This window comes from Osmerus mordax, chromosome 8 (genome assembly GCF_038355195.1).
Source record: "Osmerus mordax isolate fOsmMor3 chromosome 8, fOsmMor3.pri, whole genome shotgun sequence".
NCBI lineage: Eukaryota > Metazoa > Chordata > Actinopteri > Osmeriformes > Osmeridae > Osmerus > Osmerus mordax.
In genome coordinates this window covers 10,691,404-10,711,983 of record NC_090057.1, presented here as the reverse complement: position 1 = coordinate 10,711,983, position 20,580 = coordinate 10,691,404, and the positions used below count along the sequence as shown (strand labels likewise).

The 20,580-nt window shown below is 44.8% G+C and overlaps 2 protein-coding genes across 7 annotated transcripts; both read left to right on the top strand.

Annotated features, from left to right (window-relative positions):
* Positions 1–248: 248 nt before the first annotated feature.
* tcf21 (transcription factor 21) lies at positions 249–1,906 on the top strand. The gene is made up of 2 exons (XM_067241279.1): positions 249–686; positions 1,286–1,906. The coding sequence occupies exons 1-2, from the start codon at positions 249–251 to the stop codon at positions 1,370–1,372; spliced, it is 525 nt and encodes a 174-aa protein (XP_067097380.1). The 3' UTR covers positions 1,373–1,906.
* Positions 1,907–16,543: 14,637 nt separating this feature from the next.
* Positions 16,544–20,580, top strand: LOC136947293 (nuclear factor 7, brain-like). Of its 6 annotated transcripts, none has more exons than XM_067241272.1 (8): positions 16,544–16,664; positions 17,015–17,204; positions 17,939–18,217; positions 18,436–18,531; positions 18,826–19,056; positions 19,162–19,187; positions 19,280–19,398; positions 19,562–20,580. In XM_067241272.1, exons 3-8 carry the CDS (start codon positions 17,951–17,953, stop codon positions 19,681–19,683), a joined length of 861 nt encoding a protein of 286 aa, XP_067097373.1. In that variant the 5' UTR covers positions 16,544–16,664; positions 17,015–17,204; positions 17,939–17,950; the 3' UTR covers positions 19,684–20,580. The 6 variants fall into 6 exon arrangements, with proteins under 6 accessions (XP_067097373.1, XP_067097376.1, XP_067097372.1 ...); XM_067241275.1 differs by having other exon boundaries at positions 17,015–17,473; positions 19,165–19,187; XM_067241271.1 differs by having other exon boundaries at positions 17,015–17,473.

The following is a 20,580-nucleotide window of genomic DNA, read 5'->3' as shown; positions in this document are numbered from 1 at the left end:
CATTGAAAGTAGGAACATTGTAGAAGTGTATCCTCGTGGTCCCCTCCCACGGTTCTCGGTCACGCCCCTGGTCACGGAGATAAATGGTCAGTTCCTACCAGCGCGTGCTTACAGTGTCTCCTTCATCCTTCGCCGCTTCATGAGTATATGAAACATTCCGAGCGCACACCGGCGAGCTCACTTACCCCTTCCGTTAGTTTGTCTGTCCGACATCCCACATGTTTTGAAGCCGCACCAACGGAGAGATCATGTCCACGGGGTCCCTCAGCGACGTCGATGACGAACTTTTGGACGGCATTCTGAAATTCGGCTCTTCTGGTAAAGATTCAGGAACGTCGAATGAAAGCACCGAGGAGAGTTCAAACTGTGAGGGTAGCTCGGTGAATGACAGAGCTGATGGTTCGGTAAAGAAAAGGAAGACTTCGTCTCGGAAAACCACGCGCAATGGTGTGGCACAGGAGGGCAAGCAGGTGCAAAGGAACGCAGCTAATGCACGGGAACGAGCAAGGATGCGAGTGTTGTCCAAAGCCTTCTCTCGGCTGAAGACTACATTACCATGGGTACCCCCGGATACCAAGCTATCCAAACTGGACACGCTGCGTTTGGCGTCAAGCTACATTGCTCACCTGCGACAGATTTTGGCCAACGACAAATACGAGAACGGATATATTCACCCAGTAAATCTGGTAAGCTTTTTAGGCTCTAACAACAATATAACTAATTCAACAAGGTGAAAGGCAAGGTGAAAGTAGACTATACAGCTTTATATAGCTCAATTTTTTATGTATTAAAAAATAGGACTACTATATCACATACTGCAATTTAAATTTGACTGCATTCAGTATAGGCCCAATAACTGCGCGCTTAAAACAAAACATATAGCCTATAAAATGACATAACAATATTAACTAGGATTTAACTGCGTTATTTACACAAACGCAACAATAAAGTTGCTGTTGGGCCAACTCGAAACTATTTCAATTGTTTTACTGTCTTAATGCACTACAAGTAGATTCGTAGCTACATGCACATTGAACATTCATGTAAGCTACCTTATACTTAGTCCATGGACATTTGCAAACCTCATTTTTTAAATCTCTTTGGATTTAAATGGTAGCTGCACCCATAACACAATCACAATAAATAACTCGATTATGGCTTCGTTGTTGTGAAATTATTACGCAGCGCACTGATCAGTGCATGTATTTAAATATGCATGTAAATGTAGACTCTATTTGTTGTAATAAAATGTGGCCTACATTGTCCTTTTTTCTGTTCGTTCCAGACGTGGCCTTTCATGGTCGCAGGCAAACCAGAGAACGATCTAAAGGAGATGCTCAATACTACACGGCTGTGTGGAACTGCCTCCTGATGCTACACTGTTCTGCTTTCCACGAGACACATATCTGAGGGATAGAGGGACATGCACGTCATCTCCACAGACTTTCGAGTGGGAATAACCGAGGGAGCGCGTGCACTCTTTCGTGCGTTGCCGTAAAGAGACACTGTTTTGTTCATTATTTAAAGAAGCCATCAGATGTTGTCTTTGCTGGTTCAAAGACAAAAAGACTGAATATTTTGTATATTTGTTTTTATAATCTTCCAACGCCATAACGCTGTCACACTTTTGAGTTAGGTTACAGTAGGTCTACCAGTCATAGGCCTACATGGAAGCGCCAGTGAGAAAGTTGTGTATTTTTCCAGATTTTATGTAAATAAAATATAATACTGTTGCGCATGATACTATGCATTGTTGTGAACAAAGTGGGATTCTGTAATTATCTTGGCCTATGTTTTGCTGTGGACTCACGGGCAAAACCTACCGCCATGACCCTAATTTTCTTATCTCCTCCATTCCTTCAAATTCTCTAAGCAATGCTTGGACTGTAACAAAGAGCATCAGTAAAAACAGATAGTCCTTAGGCCTATTTGTTTTCTTAATCACGAAACGCAAACAGTTGATGGCTACTATCTCGATATGCTTATCATTATATAAACAAACAGTTGCTATCAATGATGACTTGGAAACAAAACGATTTTCCACAGACAAGGCAATTTATCTGAGATGTTGTGTTTCACTGTGGTTTCGTTCATTTTACATTAATAAATTCCATCCATAATGCGGTAATGGCAGAGGTATGCTGGTTTGAAAGTTCATTGTTGAAGGTCAGACAAAGTGGTAAATGTGGATGCAGCGCTTAATCCAGATTTAGACGGGTTGTTTAATTCACGCGGGTTATGACCGCGGTGTTTACATACTGTCGACAGATATTTATGCGGCTCTCGCGGAGCAGGAGTGCGCCTGTGCATCTCGGGATAGCCAGTGTCTCTGTGCAGCCTTCTTATTCGTCTCTCTTTTTCTCTTTCCGTATTATCTTGGGTCTGTAGGCCTACTGGAGGCATGCACACCCACACACGTACACACACTTTAGGCCTACCCCTGTCTCAACAATTTCGCTCAATCAAATAATTCCTCATTCGGAGAAGCGCAGAAGAACGTCTCTTGCTGTAATAACAAAGTCCCTCGCATCCATCCATTAAGGCCTAGTGTTATTCTTAGAATACACTGACGGGATGACCCTCTCAACGGCCCCGTAGGGAAATCATCCTAATAACAGAGAACGTTAAGGGAATCCTAGTGTGGAATTCAAACTTTTTTGTGGGACAAACTGTTGATAAAACTTTGGTCAATTACGACAAATGTTTGTAATTATTTTGGGGGGGTCGACAGTTTTTTATTTAATTTTTGATATTTTTAAAAGATTATTTAATTATTTAAGTCTTGATATCCACTTTTTTATGGAAATTTAAATGTTCAATTTTACGTCTGCCTAAAATGTGTTGAATAATAGGACAAACCGAAATTATAATTCACTAGTGTAACCTCTAACCTCATTTAAGCGACATCAGTCAATCAAAAATCTGTCTTCATAATTCTAATAACGGAGATTTTCAGAAAAATTATTTGTAAATGACTCAATCCTGGACAATACATAGGCCTAATGAAATGTAGATTACTGCGCTTGAGTAGAAGAAAGTTAAAAGTGAGAGTGTTGTAATGTTGTAAGACTCCCAACGACATCCTGCTCGAAGGACCCTCACCCAATACATCAGCGGCGATGTGGCAAGCCCTCGCCGTCACCCCAAAGGGACCACCGGGGAGAAAATAAACTTGGCCGCCTTGCACTGCGGCCAGCTGCGCGGAGGGGCTGCCCGGGTCTGAGGGAGAGAGGGAGGCGCGGTGAAGATCCAAGAGTGGAGGAGAGGGAGGTTGGTCATTAGAGAGACTGCGGAGAGAGGGATTCCCATGCGCTGAGGACTGGCTAATTGTTTTGTTGGACGGCTGCCAATGAGGGTTGGGAAAAAGGGACGAGAAATCATATTTTGTTTAAAATGTTTCCCCCCTGCTTGAGATTTTTTTTCGGCCTCACCACCCACCCCCCAACCCCCGCATCCCGCCCCTGTCTCTTCTCTTTCTCACACACTGCCATGCTACACAAGAACACCACTTCCTCTTTAGTCTCATTGAACAAGACACAAATTGTTTCTTTTTCTTATCTTTATTGGGGTATTCATGTATATATTGAGACCTGATATGAAATGAGATCTGATAAAGTATTCAGGAAATAACAAAAGATCTCTGTCCTGTGTTGTCATCATACAATCATCATGTTATCATACTTATACAAAAATTAAAAGCAGATTACACAAGGCTGATATGGCAGTGCCAGAGAGTAGCCTACATTGAGCCAATAGATTCAAAACAGCAATCATTTCACCTTTCTTTTAGTAGAATACCACATTCTCTTTATTTGCTCACAAGGGGAACAGCAAGAAGCCAGTAAAGGTGCTCTGGTTGTTCAAATTATCAAAAAGCTTTTTACCTGCAGGGATTTCCAGGTACAACAGGTCCCCTTCATTCAGCTCCAGAGCAACAGCATTGGATATGTACTCCCAATCATCATTAGCCTTATTCTTTTCATTTAAAAGGATCACAACATCATTCTTATGCAGTTTCACACCCATATGGCCCTTAAAGTTTGGGCCACACACTGTAAATCTGACGTAGTAGACTCCTCTCACTGGCGCCTCAAAGTAGGAGTAGGGTCCAACGTCTCCAGAATTTGTCAAAGCAGCATGGAAGGCGACCTTGGCGTTATCTCTCTGCAGTTCCTCCAATTGGCTCTTCATGGTGTTCTGGTTGACTGTCAGACCATGTAGTTCATTGTCCTGGACACCGTTCTCCTTCTTCAAGTTGTTGATACTGTTGTTGTGGAACTGAATATCACCCTCACTGGTTTCCAGTCCGTACCTCAGGTCTAAGAGCTCCAAAGCTTGGTCCGCATTCTCTCTCTCCAAGTGGGCCAGCTTGTTCTGGTGGAGCTGAAGTTCAGCCTTCATGTTGAAGAGGTCCAAGACTTAATCAGCATTCTGTCTCGTTAGCTTTGCTACCTGGTTCTCACTGGATTTCAGTCTGGAGTCCAAAACAGCGTTGGTCATCTCAAGCTCTTCCACGTCGTTCCTGGTGAGGACCAGCTCTATCTTGTGTTTGTCCACCTGGCTCTCGGTCTCCTTCAGTCCGGAGTCCAAGATCCTCAGCTCCACTCTGCTCCACCACCATGTCTCTCAGCTGCAGCAGTTCAGCCCAGATGTCAGGCAGAACGGTGGTCACCAAGTTGGACGTGCTCCGGTCGATCGCATCCTCGATGCTTCGTCTCTCCGACTGGACTTCTCCCTTCCCGATATCTCCCCCATCACTGTCCCTCACCACCCCCTTACTCTCCCCCTGAACCCAAGTGTCAGACAGACACAGCAGCAAAGCCAGCAGAGATACAATACCCTTCATTGTGAATGAGAGATTTCAGCCTCTGTTCCGCTTATAAAGAGTTCCACTGTAGATGGGCAATGCACTGTAGATGAAACTGTGCCCAAGGTCTCTGATAAAATGGGAGTCAGTTGGCTGAGTGGTGAGGCAATCGGGCTAGTAATCCGAAGGTTGCCAGTTCGATTCTCGGTCATGCCAACTGACGTTGTGTCCTTGGGCAAGGCACTTCACCCTACTTGCCTCTGTTACTGTAAGTCACTCTGGATAAGCGTGTCTGCTAAATGTAAATGTAAAATACAGGACAGATAACAGATCACTTTCAGGTTATTTGTTTGTGATGTTGTTATGAGGACATGGGAAAACCGGGCTGTTCAGGGCTCTGTGTTCTTCAGTCCTTGTTTCAGCAACACAACTGGCTTTTGTCTTGAATTTCATGCTTTTCATCGATTAGTTAGCTTTGATCATTAGTTAGCTTCCATTAGATCTGTTTTCATGAAGGTTTTGTTGTTGTTGTTATTAGCCAGATACAGATACATTCGGTAGGTTTTATGGCGATGGACCAGTTGATTTTCATAAAGTGCCCTCTCCTTGGTGTGATAGTTGTGCTATCTAGTGTTCTGTTCCTAAATCTGTTTTTCCCGATTTATTTGACAGTGGGGTTGGTAAACATCTGCCCTTCGACAGCCAACCACAACAACTTAATATTCTTATTATACCAGAAGGGGTCGCCAGATTCCATGGCAACATGAGAAGAAACCAGGGCCAGGCAGAGGGGAGATAGTGGAACAATGGGGGGCTGGGGGAGGAGGCTACCAGAGGTGGGCAGTAGAGAAATAGTTAGTGTGGACACAGAAAGTTGCAAGTGGGGGTAGGGGTGGAGAGGAGGGGGCGGCTGGGGTGACAGGTGGCGTTGGGGTCAGGTGGCAAGTCTGGCATCATCCCTCCCCTGGGAACACTGACACAGTCACAGGCTGGACAAGATGCCAGAAATAGCTAAGGCCTGCCCAAATCCCCCCCTCCCCACATACAGACCAACAGATACCCAACATAGAGCAACCCCCTCCTATACCCTCACTGTATGTGTGTGTGTTGTTTTCGTGTATGTGGATCCGTGCATGCTCATGTTTGTGCCCTCCGTTGTGTGCCCGCTGTTGGCAGGTCAGATGACGCCCTCTCAGTATGAGAAGGGGGAGGGCTGGGTGCGTTCCACCTGCCACGAGAACACAACTCCTGGCTCTCACCTCCCTCAAAGAGCCATTGCTCCCTCCCACACCCTTCCACCAATACCCTTTTGGATGTGTGGCTTTCATCAATGTTTGACTTTGGTTTGGAAATGAGTTTGTATAGGACATCACTCAGTTCACTTGTAGGGAATGGTCTATAACATTTTAATTTGGGGTTTAATCTGCCTCTGGGTGGGGTGGGGAGTGTAAGGAGTCTGGGAGAGAGAAGAGGTAGTAGGGATATTTACTTGTAGTACCTATGTTGACCAGTAGGTGAGAGTGTGGTCCCAGAAATCTCCTTTCTCCCCAGTTTAGGTCTCCTGTCTCTGGGCAAGTTGTTGATAGAGATTGGCCATAACAGGTGCTCTATACTCCCATTTTCTTTTCTTGTTCTCTGTCCCCCTCTCTCTTTCTCTCTTAGTTTCTCTTTCTTCACCTCTGAAATCACGTTGAACCGTTTTTATATTTATCTTATCATTTCCATATATTTCTGTTGCGTTGTCTTTTAATTTAATATTTCTTCAGGTTATCTTCCTTTCCCACAATAACTTAATAACTTAACCTTTCTTTTTGTATTATTGAAAATTGCTGTGAAATTGGTTTCCTCTCCTCTCCTCTGAACTTGTGCAGTGTGATGTGTGCTGGATAAACTGTGTGTTAGTTAACCCTGACTGCTGTGACATATACTGTAGCAGTGCATAATTAGGCTGCCAATGAACACCAATGCTATATGCTAAATGTAATTCTTCCATAACTGTGAGGAATATCGGGACAGGAGTTCAACTGGTACTTGGCTTTGAAGAGCCATGGGTTCATGTTTGCCCTATGTCACTAGGTGCTACATGTGAAAGTGATCTGGTCGCCCATCGGAGGTCACAGCCAGGTCAGCTCTCATGAAGGGCAAGACCTCACACACACGCGCACACACACACATGCACACCCCAGCACACCCAGGCACCTACACACACAGACACACACACACCTGCACACCCAAGCACACACACCCAAGCACACACACACACCCATACACACCCAAGCACCCACACACACACGCACGCACCCACATACACACATGCAAGCATACACTTCAGTTGCAGTTGAGTTGACAAGTGGAACAGATGAATATCTTTGGTTGGGTGCTTTTAACCTGGTCCTGCTACTAGGTCATTATGTGGCGGCTCAAATGAAGAATGATAATATGAGCCCAGCGCCTCAGAGATATCTCTCTTGGTCTCTCTCTCTGTCTCTCTCTTTCTCTCTCTCTCTTTCTCTCTGTCTTCCTCTCTCTCTCTCTCTCTCTCTCTCTCTCTCTCTTCCTCTCAAATCTCTCTCTATCTCTCTCTCCTGTCTCCTTCTCTTCCAACCTTTCTCTCTCTCCATCTTTCTCTCTCTGTCCTCCACTTTCTTGTCGAACGGCTCTCTCTTTCTTTCCTTCTTTCCCCGACACACACAGACGTGTTAATTTATGTCTTGTAATCAGTGCTCAGCAGACAGTGCAGAGGAATGTGACCCAAGCATGGTTCTGTCTGCCCTTCCTCGGACCAGCGGTGGAACACATCAATGAGACTCTTCAACCCCAACCCTAATTCATCTCACCAGTGAAGTCCCTTCACGTGGGTCCTGTCACAGAGAGAGGGTGGAGGACAGGGGGAGGAAAACAGAGGAAGTATGAGTTTGGGAGAGGTGTCACGAGAGAGTGAACAGACAAGAAAAGAAATGGCAAAGAGGGGGAGACACGAATGCAAAGAGAAAATCGACTTCGTTACAGGACTCTTCGTTGCTGGTTGGTTGCAAGCAAATAACAGAAATTCATTTTGTTAAAGAGAAAAATGGTTGTCACGAGAGAGTGAACAGACAAGAAAAGAAATGGCAAAGAGGGGGAGACACGAATGCAAAGAGAAAATCGACTTCGTTACAGGACTCTTCGTTGCTGGTTGGTTGCAAGCAAATAACAGAAATTCATTTTGTTAAAGAGAAAAATGGTTGGAACAACACAAGGCTATACAACAGCACACATGGTCCGTCTTTGCCCCATTGCATGGTGTGTAAAGCGTCTACTTTGATTTGGCTGTACGTGACTGCTCTGAAAGGGGACAGCTTCTTAAGCCTACTAAGTGTGTGCACGGGGATATAATTGGGCGATTTAAGGCTTGGGGAGTGTCAAGAGTCAGATGTAATTTCGGGTAGAGGAGAAAGTTTAGAGTTTGGAGACACACACACACACATACACTCAGATACACAGTCACACACAAACTCTTTCTCTCTAAGGTCAATGTTAGCAGACGGAAGGGGCGTCTGACTAAATTATGTTTGCCCAGGTGGGGTTAATTACCTGTTTGTGTATGTGTGTGTGTGTGTGTAAATGTGTGTGTGTGTGTGTGTGTGTGTGAGAGTGCATGTGTGGTGGTGGATGTGTGAAATCCCTTTTATTAGAGCTTATGCAGGGTTAATTTAATTGTGAAAGTTTGAAATCAGGATGTGACTCCCTTCCTCTCTACTCCTCCTCCTCTATCAACCCCCCCCCCCCTCTCTCTCTCTCTCTCTCTCTCTCTCTCTCTCTTTCTAACTCTCTATGTTAACTCTCTCTTATTTTTTTATGTTCTCTCTCTTAGTTTCTCTTAGCACCCCTCTCTCTCTCTCTCTCTCTCTCTCTTTCTCTCTCTCTCTCTCTACTACCTCTCTTGGTTTACCTCTCTAAATGGCACCAAGCCCCCTCCCCCCTCTCTCTCTGACTGAATGAGGATGACCTGAAAGTGGACATTTTGGTTTCTCCATCATCATTCCCCAGCGAAGAAGGAACTTGCTGTATTTGATACCTAAACCATGTCCAGTTGATTTAAGCATTCCCAGGACAGCAGGATCACTCAAAGACAGACTGAGTTGACTGGTTCACTGTGTAGTTCAGTTTTTGTGTTGAGTCATGCTGTTAATGAGAAGCTGTGTCTAATCCTTGAGTGTGTGTGTGTCTTTGTGTATGTCTGCACTAGAACCTTCAGGATTTAGGCCTACACACCTGTTTTAGTGTTCATCCTATAACGCACTCCTGTGTGTGGTTGTGCGTGTGTGTGTGTGCCTGTCTGTGAGCAGGATGCATGTGCGTGTGTGTGTGTCATTATAACCCAGCAGGCTAAAATCGCTCACAGGTGACTTTGTTTATTTGATCTAAATTAAGCCTCCGCCTCCTTCCACATGGAAGTCTGACCTCGACTCCCTCTCTCTTCATAATCCACACAACGTTCCGACAATCAGGGACGTCCCTGAAAAACACCCTCTTTTTTACAATGTGCCGTATTTATCCGCAACGAAACTCGGGAACACCTCAGAATTCCAACCGCACATGGCTTCAATTATCCCGAGGAATTCCCCCAAAAAGTAACATCGGCTAGAAGGAAAATATTCCTGTAATCTGGGGGTCTTCCTAGCATTGGGTGTGAAGGAAATTTGGGGGTTCTCTAATTGAGACCAGGTTGGAGTGGTAGGCCTAGAGCAGCAGTATGTGTTTTTTTTTTTTTTTTAAGGGACCATTTTGTTTAAAGGGGCTATTTTGGTTGTACGTGAACAAATGTCAATTTTTGGGGGGGTGCTCTTTAAACAGAGCTGGGCCCTGTTGTTATAGGAAGCAGATGGTGCGGACCAGGGAATGAAAACAGAGAGAGAGAGAGAGAGAGAGAGAGAGAGAGAGAGAGAGAGAGAGAGAGAGAGAGAGAGAGAGAGAGAGAGAGAGAGAGAGAGAGATGGTGTGAACAGTGCGATAGAGTAGGAGAGATGAGAGCCAGAGGAAGACGGAGAGAGATAGGTAGTGGTGTATACCTCTCCTCTGCCAGCAGGTGGGAGTTTGAACTAACTTTGTTCTGGCCTCTCTCCCACTTTTCTTATCATTCTGTTATCTGTCTCTTTGCAATACACACATGGTGAGGTATCCATTAAAAAGCGACAAAATGTACAAACATTTATGCAATTTTCAACCCCATAAAACACTGATACACACCACACACACACACATACAAAATCCCTTGCCCACCATGTGCATATGACTTAGACAAAGAAATCCTTTGATATGAGAATACAATTACAAGATAGGAGACTATGGGACAGGTGGATTTTAGATGCTTGAGAAACACACACGAGTACACACACTCACACACACATTGGCCTGTTTGACAGATTTATCATGTGAGTAGAGAAACGCCACCCACCACTCATACGCTGTGTAGTGACAGCTCCGAGAGAGAAAGGGGGAGGTGGAAGAAGCTGTGAGAGGGAGAGAGAAGAAAATATTTCGTGGGAAAACAGAGGAAGCAATTGAGAAAGAAGTAGAGAGAGAGAGAGAGAGAGAGAGAGAGAGAGAGAGAGAGAGAGAGAGAGAGAGAGAGAGAGAGGTGTTCAAGCACCAGAGAGCCGTTCTCCTGCAAATGGTCGACGTCTTCAGAGAACTCTCCTCCAGAGGCCTCTCTCCCTCTCTCCCTCTTTTTCTTTCTCTCTTTCCCTCCCTCTTTTTCACTCTCTCACTCTTACCCTCCTCCCCCCCCCCCACCCCCCACCCTCAGATGCCATTTGTCCACCTTGGTATTCCGATGCCCTTCCGGATGGTTCCGTATCAGTTTCCCCCCAACGCCAAGCCCTGCCTCCCCTAGCCTCCCCCCACCATGCATATTTAATGGCCGCACTCGTGCAGCGGACAAATGATTTTTATTTTTGACAGGGGAGTGCTGGGTCCGATTACATTGGGCTGAGGTACCCACACACAGACAGAAGCACACACACACTCACAAAGACACACTACTACAGACACCAACAATCGTGACACCAACTGAATCTACTGAACACACACACAGACACTCACGCACACACATGCACACACAGATACACACAAATCAAGAGCACAGTACCAAACCACACATACATGAGCTACACTTAACATGAAGTGGCCAGCTAATCCACCACTTGGATTATCATGGTCTAAAGTCCTACTTGATGACAGAGTCCAGGAGCCCACAGTAGCTTTCATTAAACCAGGATTAGACTCGGTCTAACCCTATTAACTCTGGATTAGAACCAGTTTAATTCCAATCAAATCAGAATTAAAGATTGCTGTGGAGATAACACGACACATCCACAAGACACACCAACTCTCTTTCTCTCTCTCATTCAGTGTTCAACTCAAATGGGTTTAGGATCGACGAAGAGGAGAGAGTGCAAGATCCGGAATAAACTGTTTCTCTTGAACGGCTGTGGTTTAAAAGGTAGACAAGGAGATTGAGAGAAAGAGAGATAGGACAGGGGAAGAGTGACAGGCGAAAGGCACTAAGTTGTGGAGATATTCATCAAAAGGGTAAAGTGGGAATGCAAACAAACACTGTTACTCTCACACACAGTGTCTCCAATCTTCAGCAACCTCGGAGAAAACACAGAAAACATGAGAAAAAAGGATCAATTCGAAAGGGAAGTTTGCCCCTCGACGATTGAAGTATACTGTTCAACGCAAACGTATGAACGCATTTGTCAGCACGTGAACGAGAATCCATTCGCCTGACATTTGTACCTTTGTTTCGAACAACTCACAAATGTGTGTATGTGTGTGCGTAACGTGAACTCCTTTGTGACACAGCAGTTGGCAGGTAGAAGGGACTGAGTTACCCAAGCTCCCTTTGGGCAGACTGATACACTGGAGGGCTGTCTGGGGCACGGCGTGTATATGTACGTGTGTGTATGTATGTGTGTGTGTGTGTGTCTGTGTGTGAGTTCAGGGGCCTTGTGAAGGAAGACAGGAAAAGGTGGATGACAGGCAGCGGGTGAAGGAGTGAGGTGAAACAGGGGCAAGACACGTGACCCAAAGGAGGGGTGGAGGAAGGAAGAGGTGGATGGGGTCGGCGCTCCGGAGATGACAAAGGCAGAATCAAGAATCGGGGAAGGAGTGACGGAGTTAGAGACGGATGGACGTCGAGTAGATGGAAAGAGAGGGGGGGGGAAAGAGTGAGAAAAAGATCAAATGAGAGCAGGGAGCAACGGCTGGAAAGACAGTGCCTGCCAGAGATGAAAGTGTCAGGGCAGGGGGACAGAGAGAATGGAGGGATGAAAGGATGATGGCTGAAGAGGGGGAGGCTTGTTTGGGGGGGCCTATTCAGACGCTGCGGGGAAGAGAGAGAGGGATTGTGGGTCGGACAAGGCAGCTGTGAGATGGCAGACAGACAGATGGTACAGGTACAGATGGCACACACACACACACCTGCACAGAAACACACACAAACACAGTGACACACATGGCCAGACCTTCTACAAAGAACGACTTGAAACTTTTCTTTCTAGCCACAAAGTCAAGTATTCCTAACTTTTCAGATTCCCTCTCTAAAACATCCCCGCATTACCATACCCCCCCCCCCTCCCCACCAGTCCCCCTCCCCACCTCCCCCTCCCCCATCCCCATCCACGTTTTCGGCCAATGCCATTCAGCCCTTGTGTGAATGACTGGAGCGGACCACCCTTGGGAGAAACAGGGAGGATCACATTACCCCCAAAAATGTAGAGGGCTCACAAAAGGGCCATGAGACATCGGGGAGAAAGAGAGAGAGAGAGGAGGAAAATAAGAGGAAGAAATAGGAGAGGACATGAAAGAGTGCATTAGTGAGGGAGGGGGAGGAGACAGATTGATTGGGATGGAGAGATGGTGTGAGGGATAAGGCCGGAGAGAGACTTTACTTTTACCTGTGCAAAAGATGTGGAGCAAGTCTTATAGCCAAAACGCTGATCCAATTGTGATTGGGGTTGAGTGGGTAGTATTGGGACTTTTTTTGTATGCTTGTAAAACCAAAGAAAGACAATGCCAAGTACAGGATAGTATTTGCTATCTGAATCAGCTCCAGGTCTGAAGTGGCTCCATCAGTATGTTGTTCACACACACACACACACACACACACACACACACACACACACACACACACACACACACACACAGACACACAGTCTTGTTAAGAGAGCTATTGCATTAGCTGTAACCTGACGCTGAGGGTGTATTGACCCTCTCTCTCTGGGGGGTTACCAGGGTAACACCACACACTCTGACACACTTGACCATCAGTCCACTGGTATGTGTTCTCACCAGACCCTGACTGGACAAGTCAACCTCTCTCTCTCTGCTCTCTCTCTCTCTCTCTCTCCTCTCTCTCTCTCTCTCTCTCTCTCTCTCTCTCTCTCTCTCTCTCCCTCTCTCTCTCTCTCTCTCTCTCTCTGTGTCTCTCACACACACACAAACACATAAATATGAGTATAATTAAATCTTGAATGCCAAATGTTTAAAGTAAATCCGAGAATCCCACTGTCTCACTCCCTCTGTCAATCTTCTCTATTCATCCATTCCGACTCATTAGAGCGTTGCCTTGCATTTTTTCTCCTTCTACTCCCTCTGTCTCTCTCTCTCTCTTTCTGTCCTTCTTTCAGTCTGTGAGGTCTTGGCTGACAGATTCAATTCCCCCTTATGGCCTTTACACAGTCCAGACTGAACAGCCATCTGACCCCCTGTGTGTGATGTGTGTGTGTGTGCGATGTGTGTGTGTGCTGTGTGTGTGTGTGTGTGTGTGTGTGTGTGTGTGTGGTGTGTGTGAAGGGCTGCACTGGGGTCCTGTGGTTCTGATAGATATGAACATGTTTCAACCAAATTCATACATGACAGGAAACAACAGAGATTGGAGCTTGCCAAGGAATTAGCTCGGAGACAGAGGGAGAGCATGAGAGAGAGAGACAGAGAAAGAGAGACCGATAGAGAGAGACAAAGAGAAAGAGAGAGAAGGGGGTTATAGAAAGCAGGATGAATTTGAATAAGTGAGAAAAATGCTGAGAGGAAAAGAAAGGGCGCTGATCTTACTATTTGGTCTTTCTTTATGAGAAAGACCAGAGCACGGCCAAATGAACAAAGAAGAGCCGAGAGTGACATGCTAACAGAGAGCAGATGGAGAAACAACCACATGAAAATGGTTGTGTGTGTGTGTGTGTGTGGTGTCTGGAAGTTCTGTCTTTGACCTTGAGCGTACACCACACTTGTCAGTTTCTTGGTCTGCTCCATTTGAACCCAATTCCTAATGCCACAGCTTATTATTTAACATTTTTAGTTTGTCGTTTCCTCGCCTCTAATCTCTCTTCTTACTCCTTCCAACTCTCCGCATTTTTCTGTCAGTCACCTCTCTTTAACGTCCTTTAACCCTTTCTCTGCCATTTGTTTCGTCCACTATTATACCGTATACCAGAAGGCATTGTCTCTCTGTCTCACTCACTCTCTCTCTCTCTCTCTCTCTCTCTCTCTCTCTCTCTCTCTCTCTCTCTCTCTCTCTCTCTCTCTCTCTCTCTCTCTCTCTCTCTCCACCCTTCTATTGTTCTCCCTCTCTCCCTCTCTCTCACTGCAGGTCACATGCATGTTGTCACTCGGAGCACGGGGAGTTCGTCTTCCTTTCATCCCTCTTTTCCCTCCTCCGTCTGTGTCTCTTCCAGCTCATCCTGTGTGTGATTAATGGTGTGTCTGGCAGGTATAAGATGGCTGTGACATAAATATGCTTACCCCCCTCCCCCTCCACGATTATGATCACCCTGTTGCTGGTACAGCATGACACAGACTAGTCTCTCTCTCTTTCTCTCTCTCGCCTACACACACACACGCACACACACACACAAAAACACGTTTCCCATTGGAGAAAAACCATAATGCCAAATGTGATTGATTTGCTCCGTAATGTTTTGGGGCAAAGTCTAATTTCCACAACGTTTTAAGGCAGTTATGAAAACAGGCCCAACTGCTCTGAGAACCTGGATCTGTTCTACAGACGAATGTGTTTATTTCACTTTGAGCTGTAGGATAATAGAATATTCAGTAGAATAACATGTGACCTATTCACTTGCAATGCCTGTTCCATGCTCCTTGGCCAAAGGGGAATGATCGATCATTGGAAGGGTATTATTATGTTATAAAAGGTTCCTGTAGTTGGCCGGACTTTATCTTAATCACACTCTGAGCTAAAGCAGAGGTTCATATAAATGAGAAATGATTTAGAGTTGGGAAAGAGTGAAAGCAGAGAGGAAATGGAAAGAGGAAAGGGGGCACCAGGGCTGAGAGATGAAAGACAAAAACTGAATGATGAATGTTGATTAAAAAACAAGTTGGTTTGCATTTGAGGCAACTAAAATGTGGATATTTTCTCTGCGTGAAATAGATGTGAAAACGTATTCACGGATCTGTTGCTCCTAAACCTCAAATTAAAATCTGGATCAATGTCTAATTTCTCATTTCAGCCTTGGGCTTACAGTATGCTTTTGAGAAAAGATAAAAATACGTATTATATAAAATACTCACAAGAGCCTTAGAAGAAAAAAGTTCCAAGATCTTTATCTTTCTAATTCCATCTCTTCCTCTCTCACTTTTTTTTCTCCCTTATCCCTCACTTATTTTCAATTTTTGTAATTTAGGATGGCTGTTTGTTTTTCTTCCTTCTTTCATTAGTAGTAAAAGCATAGCAGGAATTCCTGTTGCAATACAAAAGGGGTTCAGTAACGACATGGTGTGTGTGTTTGTGTGTGTGTGTGTGCGTGCGTGTGTGTGTGTGTGTGCGTGCGTGTGTATTCAGCATGTATGTGTATGAGTGGGAATTCTGCATTCCTTCAAGGCTAGATCACCAGTAGAGACTGGATTATTATTGGATCTTTTGATAGTGTGATAAGAAACGGATTGACTGCTGGTCATCAAATGGTGTCACTGCTCAACAGGAGCTGTCTGTGTATCACTCATTCATTAACAAACACTCATCCCAGGTTGTCACATTGTTACAAAATCTAAAAGCAACTGATAATAACAGAATTATTCATGAACATTATACAGACATGTTGACAATGTTGTAGCCACCATTGTCAAGTGAGGTTGCTATTTCACACTTCTTCTGGTAAGATCCTCTGGTAATTACATGATCTAACTGCTGGAAATAATTCCCCAGATTGTGTGTATGTGTGTTGGTATCAGTTATAGAATGAAAACTGTTGCAGACAGCCCAGGTACACTCTGATTCTGTGCAACTTTTGACATGTTAAATTATATGTAACCGTTTGGAACAACTTCATGTTGTCTATCACAAGTATAAAGGATGCCCCACGCCTCATCCTACACTCAGATACTAATTGATTGCTGAATGGATTAGTTAATATTGTTATCAAACCATTTATATAATCTTTTCAACCTTCTATCACAGATATTTTTTCACATTGTTGTAGAAGTGGTCTACAATTTCATGATATCCATTATTTTGATGATGATGATGATGATGCACCTTCCTGCCAAAGTAAATTCGTTGTCTGTGCAAACTTTCATGGCGAATAAAACCCTTTCTGATTCTGATGAATTGATGCTCAGGGCCAAAAGTAAGCTCCTCCCTTTCAGACACGTGACACGAACAGGAAGTTCCTGTATTGACAAAGTTGCTTCGTTGCATGTAGTGTCAAACATTTCAACTGATTCATTGTTGACCTGGGAAATGTATATCCAGTTAGGCTAAGGGTTAGGGTCTTATATTGCGGGATATACCAGACTTCAAAGCCGTACATATGACCTGCTCATCGCGCAACAATTTGAAGAAACGATTTGTGCTGTAAGTTTAATGCCATCTGTGAAATGATCTGAGTAAACGAACAGCCGAAACTAACTGACTAGTTTATGTAGCCTACATCTTCTGCTAGAATACCCACTAGATTTGAGGTAATCATGCTGCAGTTACACAGTCTAACGTTACAGTGTGAATCCACAACCCTGTCACTTGTTTATTAGTCTTAACCTGATTGATGACACTGTTGCATGGAGCAACTATCTTCCTCCACGTGCTCAACTATAACGCATTACTTTATTTCGTCAGACAGTTTTCCCTAAGCGCATCCCAGATTTTTATGTTAGTTTAGGATACTAAATGGTATCAAGTGAGTTTAATTTTATGCGTGATTACAGATCATGACCTCCTGTTCGTATTCTCCAGAAGAAGACCTAACTTGTCCAATCTGCAGGGACATCTTCAAAGACCCTGTACTCCTGAGATGTAGTCACAGTTTTTGCGAAGCTTGTGTGCAGGAGTCCTGGAGAAGCAAAGGATTTAAAGAATGTCCCGTCTGCAGGAAGATATCTTTACAGCCCCCTACGAGTAATCTGATTGTGAAGAACTTGTGCAATGCCTTCCGATAACACAGAGCAGAATTTATCAACTAGACAGTTATAAAACTAGAAATTATATGCTGATTATTTTCAAATGTATATTATCATTCTTTACACACCCCCCTCTGAAAGTCACGTGTACAGTGGGACCCGGACATGTTTTTAGAATAGACTCCATGGGTGCTAGATAGGTTTTTCTCATTCTAATTATTTACGACACCGTGAAACCAGTATTCATCTCACACTATTGGATTATTGGTAAATATAAGCTTTCATGAGTAAAACAGGCTTTCTAGAATAGGTCATTCAAGTAATCAGCCTTTTTAGGCAACAGTAGGCTAAAAGTTAGCGTGCATGCTATGTAACATAGCCTAATTGTATGTAGCCTTACAGATTCTCTACATGGTAGATGGTTTAGGCTACTAGTTTAAGGAATAATCCAAACTTTGATATCTCACTTTATAAATTGTGGTTTAGTTGCTAGCTATGGCAAAGATAAGGTTTTATAGTTATCTTCACTACTGTAAGTAGTTAATTCATATTAGTGAAGGATTTGTGATTTGCGTCTGCTAAATGACTAAATGTAAATGTAGTGATCAAAGGAAAGGTGTGTCTTTTAGTTTGGACTGGTGCCATATCTTATGTCCTAGAACTACAGAGAATAATAATTGTACATTAAGTTTTAATTGTATCACTAACCCCTTACACAATTCTTTCTCGCAGGCTGTGCTATAAATGGCCGGAAAATGGTGGGGTATTTCCGAGAAGGATGTCTCGTGCCCTCTTTGTGAGGAAATTTTTGGGGACCCGGTCACACTGAATTGCAGCCACACGTTATGTGAACTCTGCGTTAGAAAAGTCTGGCGTAATGCTGGGCTGAGGGCATGTCCGATTTGCAAGGAAGGTTTTTGGCAAAACAAACCCCCCATCAACCTGTCTTTGAAGAACATTTGCCAGGCTTTTCTACGAGAAAGAGCTGGAAGAGCTGAGCAGGACCCAAAGGTTAGATAACAGAAGCAGAGATATCATCTTCTAATGATACAACTCACAGTCTGGATATCAGATGGCACAAATGAGCTAGAAAACGTATGGCTCGATATGCTTTTTGTCCACTGGGCCTTTTATGCGACTTCCAAGTCCACGTCAATTGTTGATCTTTTCTTGAGGAAATATTCTCCCATCCTTAATTAGACACGTTATAACTTGTAATATCCAACCAGGAAAATCTGCGGTTGACACTACAGGCTTCGAAGAAAACACTCCGGAAATGCAATGAAGAGCAGCTGTGCTGTGAGGAGTCGGCAGCGCATGTTAAGGTAAGCTGCATGAACATGGTTTGATAACGTCTTGGATCGGTTACATTCTGTCCATTTAACAGTTCAAGTAGCTTCACCTCACATGAACAAAGAGGAATATGTGTTTCGTACTAAGGAGAGATACCCGGTCCTGGTTTATGATAGACCGGGAAGGCTGAGAGAAACAGCGCTGGGTAGGAGACCAGCATGCAGACAGTTGAACTCAGACAGCCAGTGTAGTACGTGTCGTTGGTTAATTGTTTGTTTGACTAATTGTTTAATAATTGTGATCCTTGTTTGACCTCTTCTCTGCAGACGCAGGCCCTCAGCACTGAGAAGCAAATCAAAGCTGAGTTTCGAAAGCTCGAGACGTTCCTGAAGATGCAGAAGGCAGCGAGGATGGCAGCACTGGAGGAGGAGCTGGAGGTGAAGACTCGCGCTTTGAAGGACAGGATGAATGGCCTGGAGGACAAGAGGTCTGCGTTAACGCAGACCATATCCTGTATAGAGGAGCTGCTGAACGCTCAAGATTCCAGTTTCAATCAGGTAAAACACACACGTTCCAGTGTGACAGGAATTATTCCTCTGGTACTGGTCATATGGAAGCCATGGACGGATATTAATAAACTGCTTTTTGTTGTTGTTTCTCAGCAGAACATTGAGGTCACGTTACAAAGGTAAGTGAGCCTTCTCACGCATTTGTTAGTTGAGTTTGTTTCCTATAGTTGACACCGACAGCTTGTCTGACTTGTGATATCTCCTGTCCCAGAGCCTCGGACCTCAACATCCAGTTGGAACCAGAGACGAATACCCTGCTGAACGTGGCCAAACACATCGGAAACCTTGGCTTCCACGTCTGGGAAGAGATGAAGACGCTTGTTAAATACAGTGAGTTGACATTGAATGTTTATCGAAGATGAGTAATCCCTTGAGTGTCCACACTGTTGAGGATTGTATCAGCTGAGCTGATACAATCCTCTCGTCACGGGGAGAAAGTGACGTTCGTGTGTTTCTACTGGGATCACTGACTTGTTGTCGTGTTCCTGCTCAGCCCCAGTCACCCTGGGCCCCAGTCACCCTGGACCCCAACACGCCGACCCCCTGGCTCATCCTCTCCAAGGACCTGACCAGCGTGAGAGACAGGAGCAATGTGAAGGTACCACCCAACCCTGAGAGGTTCGAGGGCCCCTGGGTCCTGGGCTCCGAGGGCTTCAGTCAGGGGAGCCACACCTGGGACGTGGCCGTGCCGATGGAGGACTGGTGGGTGGGGGTGGCCCCCGAGGCTGTCAGCAGGTACGACCCCCCAGGAGAGATCTGGGCCGTCCACTGCAACCCCTCCGGCGATTACTTCATCCTCCGTCCTAGCCAGGACGCCGTCCAGCTCGCTGTTGATATGATCAGCAACCGCCGAGTGACTTTAGACATGAGGAGAGCTTTGTTTTTTTTCCGACGAAAACACACACCTCCACACAGTCTCACACGCCTTCCGGGAGAGAATGTACCCCATTTTTAACTGTATTGATCGGCTGAGCGTGTTGTCAAGGGCCCTGCCTCTTACGCTGGAACCGGGAACATTTTGTGACCACTATAAGGACTGCCACTGTTTCGAGAAGCGTGACTTGTTCGATGTTTGAGAGGTGGGGTTATTGCTGCAAAGTCGAACTCCAAACCTCGTTTCAAGTGTTCGTGTCACGGCTTTGACCGTGACCAAGTTGTGTTGTTGCTCAGTGCTCCTGACGGGTGTCTTGTGTTTGATATGGGAGTGAAACTAGCAGTCACTACTGTGTTTACGATTTGTGAACTGTTTTTGTTCTTCAATAACTTTTTCTATTGTTGTTACTCTGTAAGGGTGATGTTTTGGACTCGTACAGAGGAATGGACGCATTCGGTTTGAACCAAGTCAAGTTTCTCTCGGCTTGATATCTGAATGTTCAAGAAACATATTGTTTACGTTGAATCAATCTTGAATTTGACCTTATTTCATGCATCGATTGTTCACCTACATCTTGGATGCTTTTGATGGCTCATGTGCCACTTTTCTTTTGGACCATTAAAGTACATCAACATATC